This window comes from Podarcis bocagei, assembly GCF_964188305.1.
Source record: "Podarcis bocagei genome assembly, chromosome: 5".
In the NCBI taxonomy this organism is placed as follows: Eukaryota; Metazoa; Chordata; class Lepidosauria; order Squamata; family Lacertidae; genus Podarcis; species Podarcis bocagei.
In genome coordinates this window covers 8737378-8761942 of record NC_138129.1, presented here as the reverse complement: position 1 = coordinate 8761942, position 24565 = coordinate 8737378, and the positions used below count along the sequence as shown (strand labels likewise).

Here is a 24565-nt window from a genome sequence, read left to right as displayed (position 1 = left end):
GGCTTCAGGAAGCTCTGCACAACCCTCGGGAGACCGGCTCCAAGGGTTGCGCAGAGCTGCCTGCAGTCCCAGGGTCAGTGCAGCTCTGCGCGGCCACTGGGAGCGGGGTGCAAAGTCCCGCCCAGCTCCGGATGGCCGCGCAGAGCTGCCTGCAGTCCCCGGCTCTACGCAGCTCTGCACGGCCACCGAGAGCCGGGCGCGAAGTCCCGCCCCGCTCCCAGTGGCCGCGCAGAGCTGCCTGCAGTCCCGGGATCAGCGCACTTCTCCCCATAGCCAGCCCCACAAGCTCAGGGGACAGCGTGGAGGCAGAGCGTGCCTTCCCGCTGTTCCCCGACCTGGTTCTTCCAGCCCCGCACCTGGGGGGGAAAATAAAAAAATTTTTCTTTATTTCCCCCCCCCCCAAAAAAAAATCTAGGTGCGTCCTATGGGCCGGAACGTCCTATGGGGCGCAAAATACGGTATTTAGTATTCTCAGAGATTCTAAACCCAGGTGAATAACCAACTGATTAGCTGGGTTTTGCTGCAGTTTTATCTGTGTTCCAAAATCCTACATCATAACTGAACAAAATCTCTAACCAGAGTCAGTAGCTAAGAGCGATATTTAACTAAGCTTTCCTCAAAGTAGACCCATTGAAATTAATGACTGAGTTAGGTCCATGAATTTCAGGGGGTCTAAGAAAAAATTAGTTGAATGCCACCCAAAATATTCAGGATTATAATCTGTACCAGCACCATATGAACCCAGAACTACACAGTTACTGCAAGACTAACTTTTTAGGAGCTATTGCAACATTTGCAAAGTAAAGAAATGGAGTTCAGTGCTAACATCTCATGTGGGTACAATGTTAGGTCTCAAAGCTCAACATATACCCATCAGATGAACCTACAAAATGGACTTTCCTCTTCAACATCATGCCAGCTGCTATTGTGCACCGAGCTGTCTTAAAACTAAAGCACACTTTCAGCCTGTAGATATCTGCCTGGCAGAACACTAGCTTTCTTGATTGACAATCAAATCTGAAAACATTGTAAATAAGCGACAATGTGGTTTCCAGACTGCAACTCCCATCAGCCCCTGCCAGCACAGTCACGGTTCAAGCATGATGGGAACTGAACCCCTTATGGAGGCCACCATGTTGCCTACTCTACTATCTATGGACTTTGGTGATTTGACAGATCTAACACTCACAGAACCTATAAATCACCATTGGTTGCAATCCCAGCAACTAAAGTGCCCTTCTGCAAGCCTGACAAGTAGAAAACTCCTCTACCTGACTTTGCTATGGAGACGATGGCACCACCTCTGCTTGGTCCCTAACCCAAAAGGTTACTAGCAGGTAGGCAATCCATGCTTCCTCCATCCTCCATCAGTGCTGCAGAAGCAGCAGCAGTTAAGCATCAGTTATCCTTACCAGCACAGCTGCACCAGGAGATGCTCAGGTGCCAGGTGTGAGTGAAGCCAACAGAGGAGCAGCATCATGCCTGACCCTCGGCAACGCAGTGAGCCCCAGCTTCCACAATCAGAATGTAAATGTGGAAATCCCAAGGCGTGTATTTTTAAGCGCTATGGGGAATGTACATTGTTTTTTATTGACCTGTACTAGCCAGTTGTCTCTACAAAAGGGGCTGGTACATTTTCCTCTTTCTCTCTCTGCCACGGTGGGGATCTACTTGCTGTAAAACAATGATGTGCGACAAATGTTGGCGGGTACATGAATATCCTTTCTTTAATTGCTGCCGTGACCAAAAGAAAGGCAGAAATACAGGTGAAGGGAAAAGGGAACGTGGAGAATGACCACCACCTCTTTATCACACAATTCGGGAAAGGCAAGTTGAAAGGGGCTGTGTTAAGACTGCGTCTGCCCCTTTCGTTTTCCACATGGGGATAACAGCTCTTTCCCAGGTTTTTCAATCCATTTCTGATGGATCTACATGCCACATCTCAGCCTTGGTTCTGATGCTGCCGCAGCAAACCCACTCCAGAGACTCCGCTCGGTCAAATGGCGTGTTGCCATTGGAAAGAAGGAAACATAATCAAGGGGCCATCTTTACGGGTATTTACAAGGCATGCGGACATCATCGGTCTCATCATTGCAAGCACGTTGGAGGTTTACAATGTTTATTTGAATGGCTCTCAGCTCCTTGTCGCCACAAGCATCAACAGGCATGACACAGAGGAACAGAAACTCGGAGAAAGGGGGAGAGAGAGTAGTGAGAATGCATGGGGATGGACTCTCTGAAAACATACAGACCTTGGAGACGGCTCAGGCTGCTGCTCTTTCCTTAAAACAGAAGCAAAAGTACATTAGCAGTGGAGTCAGGCGGAAGAGGGAGAATGGTATTCACAGTTGAAGACAAGGAGGACAGGATCAGACAGAAGGTGGAGACAAGGCAGGGGGAGGAAAACTATGGGGCACACAGAGATACTCAACATAGAAGCAGCTCATCAGGTGTGGCAGAGTGGTTTTGCTAGCTTTCCGGCAGGTGTGTTACTCTTGCTTACCGTGAGGGAGAGAAGGAGGAGCGAGGCAGCAGGAAAGCTGGTGCGGTGCAAATGCAACGGCAGGTGCACCAGAATTGGCTCTGCTCCTGCGTTTGCACCACACCAACTTCCCCACCACTTTGCCCTTCCTCTTCTCTCCCCCACCCCCAAGTAGGCAACAGGTAGCCATCTGCCTGGAAATTGGTATTGTGGCTCCACTCCACCCAGCGAGCCCCTACGTACGCACAAAACAAGGCTGAAACAAAAAGATTGAAGCACATTTCAGAATCGGGCTCTTTGAACCATGGGGTTGGATCAAGGTGACTGTTTTTTTAAAAAACGGAGTCATGCTCCTTCTCAGTATACCAGTCTCGAAACATCACACAGGGAGCTGTTCCCTCTAACTTTCACGCTTTCATGTAACCTGTTTCCACAGCTTGAAAATAGCTCCGTTTAAGACTGATCCACATTTCTGTGTGATGTACTTGCAACATAGAAACTTCGCTCTCACAACAAAGTCACACAGAAAAAGAGGGTAATCCATCAATTTATGGACCAGACAGGCAGAGCAACACTTAGCATGTTAGAGGTGACCTCGTCTGCATTACACAGTCTTGTGGACTAAATCGAGAAGACATCGTCAAGGCCACAGTCACTTCATGGTGATCTCTGCTTCCGCCCCTCTTAAAAAGAGGATAGAATTTGTAAAGTCTTAGAATAAAACTTTCAAGAAATCTTTGGTGAAAGAGGGCAGGTGACATATGTGCTATAAACACCCGAAAATCGCCCTGCACAAAAACAGAAATTGCTTCAAGCAATGAAGGAAGGCCAAAGGAGAGAATAGTCAAAAACTGATTTCAAACAGAGAATGTATTATAAAAAATAAAAATTCTCAATGCATATTGCCAATGTATTTTCTTCAATAGCGATAGTTCTATATAGTTTCCTGTTTCAACCAAGAGCTGCCAAGAGTTCTGGTTTTCAAGTGGAATGCCTCTCAAGGAATGCCAGGAGACTCACAGAGCTAGGCTGCCCTTGGTGGGAAAAACACATTGGGGGAAAACACATTATTTCAACTAATTATTAATTTGGCACCTGCTGAAGTTTGTTTCTAGTCTTAAAAAAACCAAAAAACAATTATACTCTCCTTTCTTCTTTTTATTTTCCTAGTTGAGGCAACTCTCTTAGCAATATTGTAGTAGACATTGACAGGAAAATAAAACTTTTCCATAATGCATTATTATTTCGGCTTCCTGAACTTTCCTGAAGAACCAGCTTAATAAACTGTACCTCATAACTGAAGTCTTTGTTGCTACAATCTCGTGGAAGTATATTAATATTAAAACATGAGTTATATCCACGCTTCTTCTTTTTTAAGAAGCCGGCTGACCTTTACCCCTTGCAATCTGTTTTTACCTAAGCTATATTTGTGTCAAGTCAGTGTTTTGAAGCCACAAGCAAGGTCAGCCATGCACTTGCGGCACATTTGCAAACTCAGGAAAAGTAACATATGGTTCACATATGGAGGTCAAGAGAAAGAAACTCAGTCATGGCCTAAAAGTCATAGGATTTATTTTGAAATTCTTCAGAAGCTGGGAAATGCATATTATTTCCAGGTCATGGCTGGGGAATTTTTGTAAAGTCAATAGTCCATGGTTTAAAGTGTATTCATTTTAGGTCTTTTCTTTGTTGGAATCATATGGAGGGAATGTAGATAGCAGCTAAGTTCTTCCACCAGAACCTCCCTGGCTCTTCACTCAGAATGAAAACACATTTCAACCTCTCCTCTTTGGGACAGCTCAGAAAGATCATGGGGGCGTGAGATTATTTTAAATTAAGAAATGCATGTTCCCTAGACTCCCTTAGGAAACACTTGAAATGTTTTTACTGGTGTTTTTGTATAGGTCTGACACAGTGCTTTGCTTCCAGCAGGTGGATGGCTGCCCTGGGCACAAAAATTCCTCGGGGGGCCGGGCGGGGGAATTACGTGTAAAACAATTTCATGTTTTACAGGAACTTCATTAAAATCTTGACATATAGTTATTACATGATGTGTGATGATTAAAAATACATTAAAATGTCACACATTAAAAACTTCCCTGAACAGGGCTGCCTTCAGATGTCTTCTAAATGTCAGGTAGTTGTTGTTCTCTTTGACATCTGGTGGGAGGGCATTCCACAGGGCGGGTGCCACTACCGAGAAGGCCCTCTGCCTGGTTCCCTGTAGCTTTGCTTCTCGCAATGAGGGAGCCGCCAGAAGGCCCTCAGCACTGGACCTCAGCGTCCGGGCAGAACGATGAGGGTGGAGACGCTCCTTCAGGTAGCGTCACAGACACATTGTGATTTGTGATACGTCGCCATGTCAAATATTATGAAACCGTTAGCACGATGTGGACTTCAAACCAATTTTGGATGAACGTATCAATACATTACTCAGTCCTAACTAACACACACACACACATTGCACGTTCACATAACACATATAAAGGGTGCCTGTGGAAGGAGTCTAGTGTTGTCTGTGACATTTTCTTTGGGGGAGTGGGCTGGATCCATGGCCATCTAACTCACCTGAAAGTCAGTCCAGATTTGCTCTTCAGGTTCCTCAGGAGCTCCAGCTGGTTCAAAGGCGGGATGAGCCTAAAACGGAAGAAGGAGAAATGAGAGGAGGAAAACTCAGACTGAGACAAGAAGCCAACCGTTTCAACTTCTTGTTATGGAAACCGCTTCCCTCCCCTGCAATTCTGCCTTGCAAATACAGAAGGAGAGGAACGGCTTTTAATAGCTTAGACACCCCGAAAGAAGGCGGGGATGAGATAAAAATAGCAAAATGTGGTTGGGGAAGGCTGAGGAGGACCGCAAGGATTAGTTAAACCTGAACACAGCAGTCAGCGGTGTGTCACACTGCTGTTTCTCAGGAGGCAAGGCTGACAGCAAAGCTTTTCCACCCTGTCCTCAGTTTTCAGAGCCTTCCCATTACATGATGGTCACCTCAGAGGTCCATCTTGCCTCTGGAGCTTCCTTCCACATAAGCCTCATAAGCTCTTCCTTGGCCATCAAGTCTGACAGCAAAGCTTATCTAGGATAAAGACCCAGGAATCTAAGGAAAATCTTTAGTGTAAAGAGAATGCCATAAAAAGCAGTGATGTATGGGGAGTTTGGCAAAGTATCACAACAAGGTTTTAATCCTGGTGTTGTCCATGGGATTGAATGGGATGAAGAAAAGAGTCTGCAAGTGTTGAGGGAGGAACCCACAGAATCCTCAAATCATATTTTTATGAGATCTGGCTTCTACATTAAAATAGGGCTTCCATCCATCAGGGCTAGGTATCAGCTGTAGTTTTCCCTGCACTCTTCTTCAGAGCTCTGAGGGCCGAACTACATATTACACTTAACACGTGGTTTTTTACTAAACACTATCCCCATGTGTTATGTGGGTGGGGTGAGGGGAAGCATTTTCTTCCTGATCTTAGCTGGGGAGGGAGAGATTAAGCCTCACCTCTTCCCATGCTGCAGTCAGAATAACAATTGGGGCTTCCTTCACCCCAAATCAAGGGGAAACAGAAGACACAGCTGAATTCCCCTGTGAAGAAAGGCTACAAGACTGGGGCTTCAGGGTTTGAGCAGGGAAATGAAAATAAAGGGAGACATGATTAAGGGGAATTATGCATTGTGTGGAAAAAGAGGGTAGATATTTTTTCTACTTATCTCACAACACTAGATATAGTAAAGGTATAGGTAAAGGGACCCCTGACCATTAGGTCCAGTCGTGACCGACTCTGGGGTTGCGGCGCTCAGCTCGCTTTCTTGGCGGAGGGAGCCAGTGTACAGCTTCTGGGTCATGTGGCCAGCATGACTAAGCCGCTTCTGGCGAACCAGAGCAGCGCACAGAAATGCCGTTCACCTTCCTGCCAGAGGATAACCTAATTATCTACTTGCACTTTGATGCGCTTTTGAACTGCTAGGTTGGCAGGAGCATGGACTGAGCAACGGGAGCTCACCCCATCGCGGGGATTCAAACCACTGACCTTCTGATTGGCAAGTCCTAGGCTCTGTGGTTTAACCCACAGCGCCACCGGCAAATCAGATTGTTCTAAAGGGGGGTTAGACCAATGCATTTTATAAGGCTATCAAAGGCTAGAAGTCATGATGTCTCTATGCTGCCTCGACAATCTCACAGTTGCTATAGGGTAATTGCAGGAGGGGACTGTGTTGTATTCATATCCTGCTTGTGGGCTTTGCGGAGGCATAAGCAGCATATCCAAAGACAAAACATTGGACTAGATACTCTAACCACTACACAACACTGCCTTCCTAGAGTACTTCTGCCATGGGGCAGCTCTGTAAATTAAGTTGGTAAATAAATGTGGGGAAAGCAGAATGCCCCTTAGAGAAGGATCTGAAATATTTTCCTGGAAGCTTGAATTTGTTTTATTCTGGGTGGTTTTATGGGATGTTTCAATGTGTTGTCAACCGCTTTGAGATTTTTTTTTACAATCTAAAGCAGTATAGAAATGAAATTAATAATAATGATGATGATGATGATGATGATGATGATGATGATAATAGTGATACTGTAATGTCTTTGGCCCAGTCCAGCAGCCCTCTTCTTATATTTTTACAGGTGCTTAATCTGTAGTTTGACTCTCAATGTAATGAACAGAAACTCTGCCTTGAAACTAGAAAATATGGGCTGTAGTGGTCTTGGCAACTGGTGTTTGCCAAGCAACAGAGCCGAGGCTTTCCTTCTTACTGGCAGCACTGGATCTTTACTGGTGGTTGCTGGGCTACATAGTTGGACTGAAGTCCTGTCTCCCCACTTCTGCTTGTTGCTAATAAAACTAATTCTGGCCATAATCAGGGCAAAACAGGTTCTAGAAACATGGATATATGACCACAGGTGTATACTGGAATCCAGTATTAGTAATACAGTATACCCAGTGCTACATTTTTCTAGAAAAAGAGGTGCCGGAACTCACTGTGAACACCTCCATCATTCTCTTAGAATAGCAATGGTGCTCAAACTGAGTTCCTGTGAGTTCCGGCTGAAAAAAAAGCCCTGAGTATACATTACTTTCAGGCAGAAATTAATTGGGAAGGGTTTGAAGGGCAGTTCTCAAGCAGATTTTTTTTTGCTTCAGTTCCCTTGCAAAAATGCTCATGTTCACCATTCCCAATATTGATTTTATTGTGCAGACCAAAACATTGAAAGTACCAAATTTGCCAAGTTGGACGTTATTGCCTTATATAACTCAAGGCTTTGATGCATCCCTCAAAAATTAATGCGGGAAGAGAGACAACATGCCTAAGAACTCTCTTGTTTTTAATTTAGCCTGGACAGCTCTGTTGTTGCATGCTTGGACTCAGTGATATTTTAATATCCTCTCTTTTAATATCCTTGTTGGAAAGGAGCATGCTTCACTTAAAAAGCTTGGCGCAGAGATTTAAACCATCAGGATGAAAACACAGCGCATGCAGCCCAACACAATCAAGTCTTCGGATTCCTGCCTGGTTCATTGACTTCATTACGCGCATCACTCATGGGAAGCTAAAAGTCGTCATTAAGATGGACAATCTGCTCTTCTGCTGCAGTAGCGTGTAAAATAGGAGGATACCAGTTGCTCACTGCCCATAGCAAAAGGGAAACACAGGTGGCTAATTACTGAGAAGCACACACATCATCAAGGCAAGGTCAGTAACGCTGGGCCATGCCTCGAAGCGGTCAGCTAACGATACCGGACACAAAAACACAAGAATGGGCTGAACGAAACAATACACAACTCCCACAAAATGCACGCGTGCACACACCACGAAGGGTTAATTTTATTTGTTACACATGAAGCAGTTCCAAGGGCAGGGGAGCAGGGGGAAAGAGAGAGGGGGCTGGGTGGAGGAGATCAGCTCAAGGAAACAGTTCAGAGTGGAGACAGGTTGAGTGAAGGGATGGAAGTCAGAGCCAGGCGGAAGTATTTTGAAGACCGTTTGTACAATGTCAGTAGGAAGCTGCCTTCTACTCCAGCGCATATATTTTGTGGGATGAGCACAGCTACTTACCCATTTTACAGCAGGGAAAACAATGCAGAGAGAGGAACAAGGCTGCTCCTGGCAGATGAAAGTGGTTAAAATGGTGCAATGCTCATCAACTGTTGCGGCACAACCTACGAACGGGTTGTGGCCTTACCTAAAGTGAGTTGCACCAATGAAACCACTAACATCTACCAGAGGGAAAGACGAGGATAAAGACCGATGTGATATGCGGTAGCTTTGCAAAAACAAAAAAGTGGTGTTTTTTTAAACAAGCGACAGGATGGACATAGAAACAAGTGGGTGTACATTTGCTTCTTAAAAGGGAAAAAGAAGATCCTAGACAGCCCTGATCCAGCATTTAACTTGCTGGAATGTATGTACATCTACTATGTTCTTTGCAAAGCATGGTTTAAAGCCCTATACAGCCTAGGACCCTCGTATCTACGGGACCGCCTCTCCTGGTATGTCCCACAGAGGAACTTACGGTCTTCAAACAAAAACATCTTGAAGGTCCCAGGCCACAGAGAGGTTAGGCTGGCCTCAACTAGAGCCAGGGCTTTTCGGCTGCGGCTCCAATCTGGTGGAACGCTCTGTCACAAGAGACTAGGGCCCTGCGGGACTTGACATCTTTCCGCAGGGCCTGCAAGACAGAGCTGTTCCACCAGGCCTTTGGCCAGGGCACAGCCTGACTCCCTCCCTCGGCAATCTTCACAGAACTCTAGCCCAATGGTTGCCATCAATTTGATTTGAATTAATTTTATAATGAAATGATTTTAGAATGTTGTATTATTTTATTGTTGTTAGCTGCCCTGAGCCCGGCTTCGGCTGGGGTGGGCGGGATATAAATAAAAATTTATTATTATTATTATTATTATTATTATTATTATTATTATTTGGTGAGGATCACCCATCGGGTCTTAAATTACAAATTTTACGTCTGTCTTCATTCAAACAGAAAAGGATTAAGAAAAGAAAAGTGAAAGAGTGAGTGAAATATGAAAAGAGAGAAAAGGAGAACGGTAGGTACACTGGAAGGCAGTTTTTCTTAAAAATTGTCCCATGTTGCCTGAAGTTGCTGGCTGCCTGTATCACTCATCCTTCCTTCATGACCATTGGGCTTAGCTCTTGCAAAAGCAAGGGTGTGGATCCAATACAGACATTACCAAGGTGCCAAGGAAGCAAACAAAATTCCACTTCCCACTATGCAGTTCTACATCACCTCAATGGCAATGAACTTCTTACGTGGGGTTGTGCCGATTACAGCATTCCCCAGCCCCCAAAATACCACTGATATCCAGTTTTGTGGGACGGAACAAAATAAATGAGCGGCATTCAACTTTTACTCAGAGTAGGCCTGTTGAGATTAATGAACATGACTCAGTTGGGTCCATTAATTTAAATAGGTCAATGGTGAGTAAAAGCTGAATACCACCCAATCTAGATAACCGCCCTCACAATCAAGTCTTTATACATTATGCCAGCTGCACAGAACCTAAAAATAAGGAAGTGAATTTCTAGAAATGAGGACCAGTTTTAATGGAGGCCCATATGTTGGCTATTTTATACATTCCACTTGACATGACTTTGCTTTTTTATTTAATCCTCCGCCCCAGGGCATGGTAAATAGAGACAGAAAGGCAAAAACTCTCTTTGACGCCAGTAGGAGTTTTGAAATTATTGCTATTAGAGTTGTCAGACCTCCGCGCTGGTCTGAAGTCACCAGGTTTGCCTGTTCCCCTCCAAGTGGCAGGGGGAGGGTTTGAATAACCAGGTAACAGAGAGAATGCCTTAAAAAATGTATATATTAAGCAGACTATGTGTGCAGTTCCAAGCTTCAGACTGGCAGGAGCTGGCTGCAAATTATTGTGTGTCTTGGGGAGCTGTTGTGACCTCCACCACTCCCTCCTTCCCTCTCCCAATTAACCTCCATCTCCAGGGAACACAGAGGAAGAATGGCCCATGACATCACCAGGGTCCGCCTCCTGTGACAGCCCCTGGGGCCACCCCTAGGTCTCAGTTTGGGGCCCTGAAATCTCAAGGTGTGAGATGCTCCTGACCTATCAACCCTTAATTGCTATGTAATATTTATGGGTGGGGGAAAGAATGATTCTTTTCAAATTGTGGCAGAGAGCATTAAAACATCACTGCCACCCTGCGTGGATTGTGGCCCAACCCAGATCCCCATGCAGTTGGTTTTAATTTTTAGAACCTTGACATTACATCACATGACACATTTGGAGTAACATGTAAGGTAAAGGTAAAGGGACCCCTGACCATTAGGTCCAGTCGTGGCCGACTGTGGGGTTGCGGCGCTCATCTCGCTTTATTGGCTGAGGGAGCTGGTGTACAGCTTCCAGGTCATGTGGCCAGCATGACTAAGCCGCTTCTGGCGAACCAGAGCAGCGCACGGAAACGCCGTTTACCTTCCCGCCAGAGCAGTACCTATTTATCTACTTGCACTTTGACATGCTTTCGAACTGCTAGGTTGGCAGGAGCAGGGACCGAGCAAAGGGAGCTCACCCCATCGTGGGGATTCGAACTGCCGACCTTCTGATCGGCAAGTCCTAGGCTCTGTGGTTTAACGCACAGCACCACCCGCGTCCCTAGAGTAACATGTAGTTAGGCCCTAAAAGACACAGTAAGAAGGTCCAATGCCCGGCAACTCTCATTAAAAGGAATCTCAGGCAGCAGGTTTTTCCAGCATGCCGGACACCTGCTGCCAGCTAGAGTAGACAGTATTGGGTTCTATGGACCAATGGCATGACTTGCTATAGGGTGGTTTCCTGCATTCAGTAGCTGCATAGAGGACAGAAATTAGAGGATGTGAAGATTTTGGTGGAGGCAGGAAGGAAGTTAGTAGATAAAGGGAATGAAGAGGAGGGAGGAGGGATCAGCAGGAGTGCTATAGAAAGCCATCAATTGACAAAAATATAAAACACACTTAAAAGGACTGGTGCGAAGCACTGTGCCCAGTTATAAAGCAAGATTGCCCTCATAGCAGTGTCTGTTTATTCATACAGCCACAGGCCAGGTTAATGGTGAAGATCCAGTTCTCTCCTAGAGTTTAGGGAAACCCAGTCACCCTTTGTAGATGTATAAACACAGGGTGCTTAAAATGTTTGCTGGGAAAAGACAAACTCATCCGGCCCTCCGTACTCACCAGTTTTCTTCTTAATTTGAAAGAGCCATTTCTCGACCCCATATTGCAAAGCAATATCTGATACGTTTTGCAGAGAAGGTGCACGGAATCGTAATATTGTGTAGGTGTCGGTGCCTGGCTATGTGGCTTTTGTCGCCTGCGTTGTGTAGAGGGTCTCTCTTTTCATGTGTCAAAAACAAGCTTAGCAGGGTTCATTCCCAACAAAACAAAACAAAACGACCACAACATGACACACGAACTTCAATCCACATGCATCTCCATACCTGGAAGCCCCATAGGTTTGCGTTTGTGAGCTTTAGGTTTCGAGTGTTTTCAAAAAAGGGGGGAGGGAAGGTGGGGTAAGAAAAAAAGAGGACGGGAGAAACCAAAAGGGGAGAAAGCATAGTTTTTTTAAAAAAAAGGAAGGTGGGAAGAAAAGAAACAGAACGAAGAAAATTAGCACATGAGCTATGAGAGTTCCATCGAGCAGGTAAACTCTGAAAGGGCTCAGCAGTCAGTCCACTTTAGAGGCCTAGATTCAGCATAATATTTTAAACACATAAATCTATCGGTCAAAACTAGTTTCTGGATTGTGAGCAATTGGGGTGGGTGTGGTGGGTGCCAAGGAAAAACCAGGAGTGCATTTTATGCTCCTGCGCAGCCAAGACTTTGCCCGCTCCACACCTGACATCGCCTAGGGCATCAGGTAGCTAGCTACAGGTTGGGTAAAAGAGCCTCACAGGCCAATTTAGGACCACTATTGGGTCGTATTGGGTCTGCAGACCATAGGTTTCCCCACTGTTGATGTAGAACAAACCACAGTAAGGTTACAGCCGAGGAAAGGATTCCTGTAAGTGAGCCGATCAACAAACTGTTGCCCGAGGCCAAATAAACGTCACCCTCCAAAATGATGATGAAGAAGAAGAGTTTGGATTTGATATCCCGATTTATCACTACCCTAAGGAGTCTCAAAGCGGCTAACATTCTCCTTTCCCTTTGTCCCCCACAACAAACACTCTGTGAGGTGAGTGGGGCTGAGAGACTTCAAAGAAGTGTGACTGGCCCAAGGTCACCCAGCAGCTGCATGTGGAGGAGCGGAGACACGAACCCGGTTCCCCAGATTACGAGACTACCGCTCTTAACCACTACACCACACTGATCTCCTTTATTACATCTCTCTGCTGTTCCAACATCAATAAAGACCGTAAGAATGAGCAAAACCTGTCCACTTACAGTAGATTTGGTGCATGAAGCCAATGTTAAGATTCCCCAAAGGAGTATTCTTCCTCTCAACCACCATCAAGGTGCCACCATGACCACATCTACGCAGCATCAGCTACCACCTGACATCAGCTTCCTACAAATTCTGATCTTCCAAAGGATCGTCAGAGCTGTAGTTTGGAGGGGAAGGCTGTGGATTCCATTTTAGTGATTCCTAACCCACGAACGCATGCCCTCAACAGAGCTAGTCCCTTGGTGAGGAAGATATTGTTGTTAAACTGGTTTGAGCAGGGTAGGTGTGCCCTAAATAGCTGTGAGGAGGTGGAAACCCCATTCACTGTCCCAATAGATAGGCTATTAAAATTCAAAAGACTCTGGTGCCACAGCTCAATGATAAAGCATATGCGTTGCACGGGAAAGGTCCCAACTTCAATCCCAGCATCTCAACATATTATATACACTTAACGGGGACCAAAGATGGGCATGTCCGCGATTGCAAGTTTCTCCCCACTTGTCTACTGCGCACCGTTTACAAGGGTCACTCGGAACATCTCAGGCATGCGTTTAATGGCCTGAAGGAAGAGGGCAGAACAGGGCGGAATGAAAGCGGTTATCTCTATAAAGGATGGAAGCTTCAGCCAGAATGGAGCACCAAAAGACTTCAATTAACTGGAAATCATAACCGCAAATTGTGAAAATTGGAAAGCTGTCTTGGACAAACTCGCCAGAAATTCTGCACACCACACATTACGAAATTCAAACATTGCCTACAATGGCAGGTGTAATTTTAAAAAAATCTGATTTGAGACCACCCAGAACTTTGCAAAATTGCATTTAAGCTGATGCACATCAACTCTGCACACCCTGAACAAGATTTGAGTAGAGCAAGCATTTGTCTTCAATTCAAATCCTTATATCTTCAATCCCGCCTCTTCCCAGTGTTCTCCCCAATTTTCAGCTGGCTCATAAAATCAATGCAGATGCCTGAAAGAATTTGAGCTACTTTGCATATATATATATTTAACTGCAGCTTATTTTGCTCCACACATCATTGTTCTGGTTTGGAAAGCTTTCGCCATCTTTTCTTATATATTTAGCAACAGCAGAAACGATAAAATGTTGAGCTAGATGCTCTCTCTGAAGAGATAAACGAGAGACAGGCTTCTACCATGCTGCAGGTGGGGGCTCCAGCAATAAGATGTTTTTCAAGACATAAAAATCCCCGCAAACAGAAGATAAGCATGTCAGGAAGAAAGCCAGGCTGAATCCTGATGGGAAAAGAAGTGCTCCTACCTTCCTTCTGAGGCAGGATAAGCTGAGAAGAGCTTGCTCCTTAAGGAAGCAACAGCGTCCCTAAAGTTAGACATCCTAGATCTGTGCACAAGGAAATCCAGACCTGCAGGGTAGGATTAAACCAAGGGTTCATCTGGATTTCCTTTAGTGCTGCACTTCTAGGCCCAGGTCCACTCTTTACTGCAGAATTGGAGCAAACAGCAATCTGCAGAAACCCCTAGAATCATAGAATCATAGAGTTGGAATAGACCACAAGGGCCATCGAATCCAACCCCCTGCCAAGCAGGAAACACCATCAGAGCACTCCTGACATATGGTTGTCAAGCCTCTGCTTAAAGACCTCCAAAGAAGGAGACTCCACCACACTCCTTGGCAGCAAATTCCACTGTCGAACAGCTCTTACTGTCAGGAAGTTCTTCCTAATGCTTAGGTGGAATCTTCTTTCTTGTGGTTTGGATCCATTGCTCCGTGTCCACTTCTCTGGAGCAGCAGAAAACAACCTTTCTCCCTCCTCTATGTGACATCCTTTTATATATTTGAACATGGCTATCATATCACCCCTTAACCTCCTCTTCTCCAGGCTAAACAGGCTAACCTCCTCTTCTCCCTAATTGCTGTTTGTTCTGATTCAGCATTAAAGAGTGAGTTTTCACAGGGAAAGGACCACACTGGGAGGGGAAACTGTGCCTAGAAAACGCGGGGGGAAAGGTAAGTGTGAATCATAGAATTGTAGAGTTTGAAGGGGCCACATCTAGTCCAACCCGCTGCAATAAGGGGCTTTTGCCCAATGTGGGGCTTGAACTCACAACCCTGAAATTAAGAGTGGGCCCTAAGTTGTTGTGGAACATGTGTGCTAAATCTGCGCAGAAGGGGAACCCCCAGGCCAGTCCTGTTGCCCAAGCAGACTTTGTTCTGCACATGCATTCCCCACTTAAGGCTACATTGAATTTGCAGGGAGGAAGGACAGACCTTAGGAAAATACTTTTAATTCTCCAGGTAGCATAAGCAACAGAGCTCTTCTTGTCATTATATACTCTAGATAATACACTTCTGCCCAACTCAGGAAGACAAATTCTGCCATTCTGCGGTGGCTGAGTTATAGCCTGCTATAGCACTTTTTAAGATTTAACCAGAGTAGCTTTCCTGCAGATGAAATCGCTGCCTATAATAATAAAGAGGCTCTCTGGTGACTTACAAGAATTAATTAATCCTCTTCATTTGAAAGGCAAGTGTTATTAATCCTAATTACAAAGAAGAGAGTTAAATCTCCACCGTGTGTGACCTTCTCAGCATCACCTTAAAGATCAGTCTGATGCAGAGAGGACAGTGAGAAAAATCTAGATGTGTAATTCACATAAAAATGCAGGATTTCTCCATCTGGAGTATATTTAAAAGTGGCATTTTGTAAATCATAGCATCTAAAATTAAATTCTTCGATCACTTTGGAAACGTCTATGCAATATCCATTGGGAATCGGAGCAGTGCATGGACTGGAACTCTAATATGATGGACAGATCCTCTCTCTTTGCAACGCTCTGTTGCTTGTCTCCTTTCCTCCTCCACTGATGATGAAATTCTCCTTAAGAACATCTGTGCCTTTCTTCCCCTCTATTCGCAGTCTCCGATTTTTCTAACTGATAATTTCAAAATGGAGTTGCCTTTTTGCAATTAATAAAGGGGATGGGGGTTGCTTGTGAGCAGACGAACATGGGATGACTGGCATGTGCTGAGCTTGTTCTTTATTTCCATGAAGTTCTGCACCGTCCTACCTCATTGATGGAAACTGAGCAGAATGTTTCAAGGTTTTTTCTGAATGACTTTTGTACATGCATGCATTTAACCCTAATAATGATGATGATGATGATGTTATTTGTACCCCACCTATCTGACTGGGTTGCGCCATCCACTCTGGGTGGCTGCCGATAAATATAAAAGCATAATAAAACATTGTACATTAAAAAGCTTCCCTATACAGGGCTGCCTTCAGATGCCTTCTAAAGGTTACATAGTTACTCATCTCCTTGACATCTGATCGGAGGGTGTTTCACAAGGTGGGTGCCACTACAGAGAAGGCCCTTTGCCTGGTTCCCTGTACCTTCACTTCTCACAGTGAGGGAACTGCCAGAAGGCTCTCAGAGCTGGACCTCAGTGTCCGGGCTGAACGATGGGGGTGGAGACGCTCCTTCAGGTATACTGGACCGAGGCCGTTTAGGGCTTTAAGGGTCAGCACCAACACTTAGAATTCTGCTCAGAAATGTACTGGGAGCCAATGTGGGCCTTTCAGGACCAGTGTTATATGGTCCTGGCAGCTTCTCCAAGTCACCAGTCTAGCTGACACATTCTGGATTAGTTGTAGTTTCCGAGTCACCTTCAAATGTAGCCCCAAAGGTAGATCACATTGTAATAGTACAAGCGGGAGATAACCAGGCAGGTACCAGAAGGTCAGTCTGCGAGCAAGTAGAGTCTCAGCCGGCGTACCAGATGGAGCTGGTAAACAACTGCCCTGAATACATAAAGTGGGGGAGAGTTGGCTTCCCACAATTGCACAGGGCTGGGTTCAACTCATAAGTCCTGCTTGCAGAAGCCAGTGCAAAGTCTTCCACGAATGTAACATTCCCTCCACTCTCCTCCATAACCCACATGCCCCCCCCCAAAAAAAAATAGTCAGGGGACCCTCAGAACAGCACATGAGGTGAGGAGCAGAGGGATCATTCCTTCTGAAATACCCTGAGCTGATGGAATAATTTATTTAGTGTTACACTGAATTCCTCCCCCGGATACCAAATCCTGGAGGAAAAAAATCAACAACGAACCTAAATAGACTGGAAAGAGAAGCTGCTGAATTGCAACTCATTACCAAACTCAAAACCATGGAGAGACCTGGTTTGAACAAAGACATTGGATTCTTATCTCATTATACATGACTAAGCCATTTTTCACCTTCTCACCCCTTGCCTTTTCCTGGAAGACCTATTGCAGTCGTTAAGAGTCGTCAACAGGCTCATCTCAGCTATCTGCCAATCTCCCATTCCCACCACCCTTCTGAGTAATACCCCTCCCCACCTTCTCACTATATAGAAGGATCTGGCAACTTCTGTTTCAGTGTATCTGAAGAAGTGTGCATGCACACGAAAGCTCATACCAAGAACTAACTTAGTTGGTCTTTAAGGTGCTACTGGAAGGAATTTTTTTATTTTGAACCTAAATTATGTAATCCCTGTGAAAAGCTACAGAGAAACTGATAAAACTTTGTCCCCAACTCCAGCTCTGCAAGCCTGAAGATGCGTCTTCAGAGGTGAAATGAACAAGGTGTTTAGAAGCTCTTGTCGGCTTTATATCACAGTCTGCTGTGAAGGCACTTCTGTGAACTCACGGGACATTCCTTCCTGTTCGCTTTTGGGACTAAACCCTTGTGCGCAACCTTGCTTAAACTCCAGAACTGTGTGCATTGCAGCAAATAATTGATGGGGGAATGGAATTGATAAAGGATTGTCTGCACTGTGGAGGTGAAATGAGCAAGAGTTCCCCCACCCCCATGCCAGGAAGACACTTTTCCCACTTCAGAAACAAGTGGGAGAAGGTATCAGTTTTATGACAGCTCTTTTTCACCTTGGGACTTACTTAAATCTCCTGTCAGCCCCAACCACCTGAAGTGTGTTGTACTCCAAAATATCTGGAGAGCATCACGTTGGGGGAAGACTGACCTATCCACAGCAGTATCCTGACTCTCTCCCTACCATATTGTGACCAGCTCTATGCAATCACCCCCCGGGACCCGGGAGTGATCCGCGAGAGAGCCTGCTGAGAAGACATAAAGAGTTTGACAGCTGTCAAATTAGCTGTCAAAGTTGGAAAAGGAAAAAAAAATTGGTTTCTGCTATCTTTGCTGGTTATTTTTGTTACAATCTGACTTTAAACTGTTGAAAATAAAGAAGAATAGAAACAAATTAACTTGAATGTTGGACTGGAGTTGGAAGGAATATTAAGTAACTAGAATCCCTCCAGAGGGGGTTCTGAGACATTACAATGGCTGCAGGTGGAAAATACAGGCTGAGCTGGACAGAATGTTTTTTCTCTTGGGAAAGTTACAAGGTCAGAGTGAAGCTTTGGCTACAAATGCTACAACTTTGAATTTAAAAGTAAACAAACTTGCTGAATGTGTCAAGGGCTTGACTCAAGAAACCTATGCAGCTGAACAAGAAGAGATATGTGCTGTTTCAGAGGAGTGGGAAGGAGGAGCTGAAATGCCGCAGACGACAAAGGAGAGCCAGAGGCCTGCTAAGATAGATGCTAAGAAAAACAAGACCTGGATGATGAAAGCTTGGTTTGAATTGGAGAATGAAGAATGGAGGGATCTCCCTACGGGGAGGATCTGAAGACCTATGGATTCTATGGATCTGATCAAGGCGAAAGTTGGAGCTTTTGGGACATTTGGGATATTTGGACTTAAAAGCAACAAGAAACAAGATTTGGGCTCCACCAAAAAAACCGGCAGAGAGGGACTGAGAGAGATTTGAGGGCCTTGGACGTGAGATCTCCAGGCTGATAGTTGATGGACTGATGGACATTTTTTGGGGATCGAAACCGGGAAAGGGGGGGTGAGAGTTTTGGAATCCAAAGGGTGTATAATTATATGTTGTATTTCTGTTATTTTGTTTTGCAATTAATATAAAAATTGGGAAATTCGTGGAAGGGAATTTGGGTCGACCTTAGAAAAGGGTGTAAAGAATGAGTATTGTTGTTTAAATTGAGGTCTATAAGTTAAAATTGGTTAATTAAGATGAATTAAGTATAATAATAATAAGGTAAAAGCTGGGGACAAGAACTTGCTGAGCTAACTACTGGAATTGGAATACAAGAAGGGGAGGTGTGGGGAAGTCAGGGAAAGATGTTAAGAAAATAAGGATCTGAAACTATACTTGTTATTTGTGTTGTGTTTTTGTGTTTGTTTAAAATTTGTGAAACTTTAATAAAAATGTATATAAAAGAAGAAGAAGAAGAAGAGGAGGAGGAGGAGGAGGAAGAGGAGGAGGAGCAACAGGATATTTTGCTTTTTGTTAAAAAGACGGGGCAGGGGAGCGGCCAGGATCCAAAGATCTCCTTTGATCCGTATTTGAAATACTTATGTGATCCTTCCGTGCTCTAAAAATAAAGAAGCAAAGCAGTTCACAAAACGGCACGTCTACAAAAGGACGACGTTAAACTAGAGGCTGAGGCCAGGAGTCACCCATAAAATCCTGTTTTAAAAAAGCACACATGCCAAGAAAACAGCAGCAGATAAAACAGCACACCAAAAAACTAGTGCCAGGCCAAAAATTATCCATTTAAAAGCTTTTTCTAAACCACTTAATGGTTTTTTAAAGAAAACCAAGTGCTGTTGTACACTGTGTGGGATATAGAAACAATGGGTATTGAAACAAGGATGCAACTGAAAACAAATAAAATGGCATAAAAACGTAGAAAAGCAAATAAAAATCAAATTAAACAGAGGTTAATTGGATCCCTGTATCAAGGTCCAGTCAAATGGGAATCCTGAGCAAAAGATACATCTTTACAAGATGTTGGAAGCATCTGATGGGTAATGTTTGCTGTATGGTAGAGGGAAGAATGGAATTCAATAGGATTCGGGCAACAACAGACAATGCCCTCCATAAAGAATTTTCAGCTTGAATTTTTTGGGGGGTGAAACTAGAGAACTAACCCCCCCCCCCGAAATTGGAGAGGATGAAGACAGAACTCATTGCCCTTCACTAGAGTTTCTGTGTCGTTCTCAAAGATCACCAGCTGCCATTTTTCCTCCCAAAAGCCCCCAGCAGAGTGTTGCGTCATCTTGTAACCTGGTTCCCAGTGGAGCTGGGTTTATCCACCAGGAGAAAACCCCAGCAGAGGGCAGTAGATGTTGCTCCCCATTAGCACCAGTTTTAGGGTGGCGTGGGAAGTTCCCCTAAACAGGGCATTGAGGGAGCACGAAATTGAGAAAATCCATAAACTCAGAAGAGGGTACAAACCCCACTTGGAATGACCGTGTTGTAAGATCTGGACTCCTCCCATGCAGACTGATGGTGCAAACAGGTGAATAAACCATCTTTCTTACAGCTACGATAGTCTCCACTGTGTCTCAATTCTCCAAAGAAACTCTGGGTGAGTGAGTGGCTGGAACTCCATGGGCTCTTGCCACCACTTGGCAGAGAGAGCAGGAGGCACCCAATTTTTGCAACTCTATTTTAAAAACCCGCCCCATGCAATGGAGAGGCACGAGGGATATTCAGCATCTCCTAGAATACCACCTCTGGTATCGGTCCCCTCAGTTTAACCTTTGAGGCCAGCCGGCCGCATCCAGCCGGCAAGGAAAGGCAGCCATGACTCAATGGATTCATACTATTTTTCGCAGGGCATCTCACGCAGTTTGCCAAATAAGCACATTAAGGATGAAAGAGAGCCTGCACATTGTTGGCCCGGGGATGAATTGCATGCTGTGAAAACCAGGGATGTGGAAAGCGACATGGTCTGCTGTGTTTAGCATCCAGGAAAATACCCCCACCCTGGCTCAGCGCAAGTCAGGATTGCCATATTGTGTCATCTGCCCGCAGTGAAATGACGCAGGCTGCTTCTCAGCTAGGGAGACTTCTGGAAAGGATCCTTCATTCTGGGAGTTTCTTCTCCCCAAGCGTCATCACGGGGATTCCCTGCGATTTTCATCTAGGCAGCCTGTGCAAGAATATTCCACTGGCCAAGGAACTAGGGCTCTTGAGAGTCCTTTGATGCTAAACTGCTGTCAGTAGAAACCATCCCATTTAAAATTCAAAAATGAAGGGTGCCTTTAAGGTGGTTAGGAATATTGAAGATTTGTTTCAGCGCTGGCCAGCTAACAGCACGACCCTGTTTTCTTGGAATAAGACCCACCCTGGTCCATGGGGCTGGTGCCAAGGTGCAGGATTCCAAGCTAAGGTCTGTTTGCCCCTTTGTTTACGAAGCATGGGCCACAATTATGAACTCTGAACTGCAGCCGCCACAGGGGGGATAACAGCACAGGGAGGAAAGAAGAGGTTTCATACAGTTCTGGAAAGGAGCAGTGATGGATTGAACTCTGTGCATGTTTGGAATTCATGCCCTCAGGGCATCTAACAATCAAATACAGTAATTAAAAGAGAGAACTGGATGAGGATGCTGAGGCTGGTGATTGAGAGCCCACAGCAAAGCCTACCTCACAGAGCTGTTGTTAAATGGGGGGGGGGACAAGAAACATGTATGCTACCCTGAGCTCCTCAGAGAAAAAAGGTGGAGACAGGAAATGTAATGTTGTTGTTGTTTAGTCATTTAGTCGTGTCCAACTCTTCATGACCCCATGGACCAGAGCACACCAGGCACTCCTGTCTTCCACTGCCTCCCGCAGTTTGGTCAAACTCATGCTGGTAGCTTCAAGAGCACTGTCCAACCATCTCATCCTCTGTCGTCCCCTTCTCCTTGTGCCCTCCATCTTTCCCAGCATCAGGGTCTTTTCCAGAGAGTCTTCTCTTCTCATGAGGTGGCCAAAGTTTTGGAGCCTCAGCTTCAGGATCTGTCCTTCCAGTGAGCACTCAGGGCTGATTTCCTTCAGAATGGAGAGGTTTGATCTTCTTGCAGTCCATGGGACTCTCAAGAGTCTCCTCCAGCACCAGAATTCAAAAGCATCAATTCTTCGGCAATCAGCCTTCTTTATGGTCCAGCTCTCACTTCCATACATCACTACTATACGGACCTTTGTTGGCAAGGTGATGTCTCTGCTTTTTAAGATGCTGTCTAGGTTTGTCATTGCTTTTCTCCCAAGAAGTAGGCGTCTTTTAATTTCGTGACTGCTGTCACCATCTGCAGTGATCATGGAGCCCAAGAAAGTAAAATCTCTCACTGCCTCCATTTCTTCCAGGAAATGTAATACATAAGCGATTAAAATCTAAATGTATGTCAGTCAGCATATTTGTTCTTACACAAGGAAGGGATCTGGTACTGGAGAGTCCTGCACAAAGGGGAGTGGGGGATTTTTGACTGAGAGTCACATTTCCTTGTACAGTGGTACCTCGGGTTACAAACACCTTGGGTTACAAACACTTCGGGTTACAGACTCCGCTAACCCGGAAGCAGTACCTCGGGTTAAGAACTTTACCTCAGGATGAGAACAGAAATCGCACGCCGGCGGCACAGCAGCAGCGGGAGGCCCCATTAGCTAAAGTGGTACCTCAGGTTAAGAACGGTTTCGGTTTAAGAACGGACCTCCGGAACGAATTAAGTTTGTAACCAGAGGTACCACTGTAGATAATCTCTTAGGAATAGTGGAAGGAACTAGCTGGCGGGCCACCAAGGGTGGTTCAGAGCTCAGGGAGTGGTGGTGGGGCATTGATGGGAGGGTCCCAGGGAAAATCTTTAGTCTCAGCAACTGTTCCATGGAGGCAAGACCTCAGTTGCTGTGCCCACTAGGCCTGACACTCCCATGCAGCTCCTGTTTGGTTAATAAAGAGTTAACTCCAGCTTGCTCAGTGTGATTTACTGCTGCCTCGTTCCTGTCACATGCCGACAGTGAACAAGACTAGAGCTAGTGGTCTCTCTATCTGAAACCTCCCTTTGCCCCATTTTTTCATCCCCTTGGCAGCCACATGAAATGAGGTTGAGAGCCCATAACCCAGGCAATGCGAATGAGTATTCCTGGTCCATTCAGCGTGTCTGGCTGTTTATTCCCTTCTTGCCCTGCCAGCCAGCTGCTTCTGCCCCTGTGACGATTCTCTGATGCCCTACCCAGCCCTGCCTTGATGGACCTCGTGCCCTGCAAAGACCTTGGCATGAGTGCACGTTAGAAAACGGTGTCACTGCATCAAGATTACAGTATACTGTATTTTTCGCTCTATAAGACGCACCTAGTTTTTGGAGGAGGAAAACAAGAAAAAAATATTCTGAATTTCAGAAGCCAGAATAGCAAGAGGAATCACTGTGCAGTGAAAGCAGCAATCCCTCTTGCTGCTCTGGCTTCTGGGATAGCTGCACAGCCTGCATTCACTCCATAAGACACACACACATTTCCCCTTACTTTTTAGGAGGGAAAAAGTGAGCCTTACAGAGCAAAAAATACAGTAAATACAGTCATACCTCGGGTTACAAACGCTTCGGGTTGCGCGTTTTCGGGTTGCGCACCGCGCCGAACCCGGAAGTACCAGAACAGATTATTTCCAGGTTTGGGCAACTGCACATGTGCAGAAGCACTAAATTGCGCTTTGCGCATGCGCAGAAGCGCCGAATCGCAACCCGTGCATGTGCAGACGCAACACTGCGGGTTGCGAACGTGCCTCCTGCATGGATCACGTTCGCAACCCAAGCATCCACTGTATTGCAAACAGTCCCATTGTGTGACCACTTGCATTTCACACGGCCCCTGATAGCGGACAACGTCCATGGTCAAAAACACACTCAGAATGCCTGCTTGGATATGCCACGCATCAGGAATCAGACTGAACGCAGCTCAGTTTTTTATTTCTAGCAGACGTCTCGCTCTGGCCGATAGCAACCCAGCTGCCACTCAACTGGACAAAATCCAATTTATCTCTTACGTTCTTTTAGCCTGGCATTCAGCCGCCCAAGGATAAATGAGGAGGAGGTGCTGGACAATGTAACATGACCGTTTGCTTTACGGTATGGAAAAGCTTTAATTATACTGATTAGGATTGTTTTTAGAAAGGATAGACATGCACACTTTTCTGTTAGGCATTATATGCAAGCATCTTCATTCTGTGTGAGAGAGTTATACCTCCATCCTCCTTTATGCTCTGTGTACGTGCGTCCGTGCAAATGAAGGCAAAGCTGCAATCCTAGATATACTTCCCTGTGAGTAAGCGCCACTTGGACAGAATTGCACTGTAAACATACGGCCTCACTGCAGACACTCTTGAAACTTGCAAATTTAAGAAACACGACTAACCACAGAGACTTTGTGTCTCTGGAGATGAAGTGGTTGAGGCTCTCCCACGCTTTCTGCTCTGCAGTCCTAGATGCTAAGCTGTTAGAACAAAGTATTCAAGCCAGATTTTGAATAGAGTCAGCTCTGCACATCCACAGCTGAAAATAGCCACATTTACCTGCCGGTGTTAATAGAGGTGCAATGCTCAAAGGGTCTGTTTTCTTATGCTGATGGTGCTGTTAGAGCCAGATTTCATCAGACGTTTTTAAGATGTTAATATGGCAGGGTATGAAAACATCAGGGCTGAAATGGTTTACTGTATTACCCACATGCAGCTCCCCAGACCTTGAAATCTGTGGAACTCCCTACCTATTGATATCACAGTACTCCTTTCAGAGCCTGCCAAAAGCAGCTTTGCTTAGACAAGCCTACCGGAGGTGCTTAGAAAGCTGATGATCTGTCTATTATTTGAAAGTTTTAAATTATT

General features: G+C 45.3%; 1 protein-coding gene across 5 annotated transcripts in view; it reads right to left on the bottom strand.

Annotated features, from left to right (window-relative positions):
- Positions 1-24565, bottom strand: part of KCNQ2 (potassium voltage-gated channel subfamily Q member 2) — a 141026-nt gene that overhangs the window by 41567 nt on the left and 74894 nt on the right. For 2 of the 5 annotated variants that reach the window (XM_081196198.1, XM_081196199.1), the window contains exons 9-11: positions 11930-11959; positions 5051-5119; positions 2253-2282 (exon numbers count right to left, since the gene is read on the bottom strand). In XM_081196198.1, the coding sequence (XP_081052324.1) occupies positions 2253-2282; positions 5051-5119; positions 11930-11959 (129 nt within the window). The remainder of the gene's footprint in view (positions 1-2252; positions 2283-5050; positions 5120-11929; positions 11960-24565) is intronic. The other 3 variants (XM_081196200.1, XM_081196201.1, XM_081196197.1) reach the window with 2 other exon arrangements.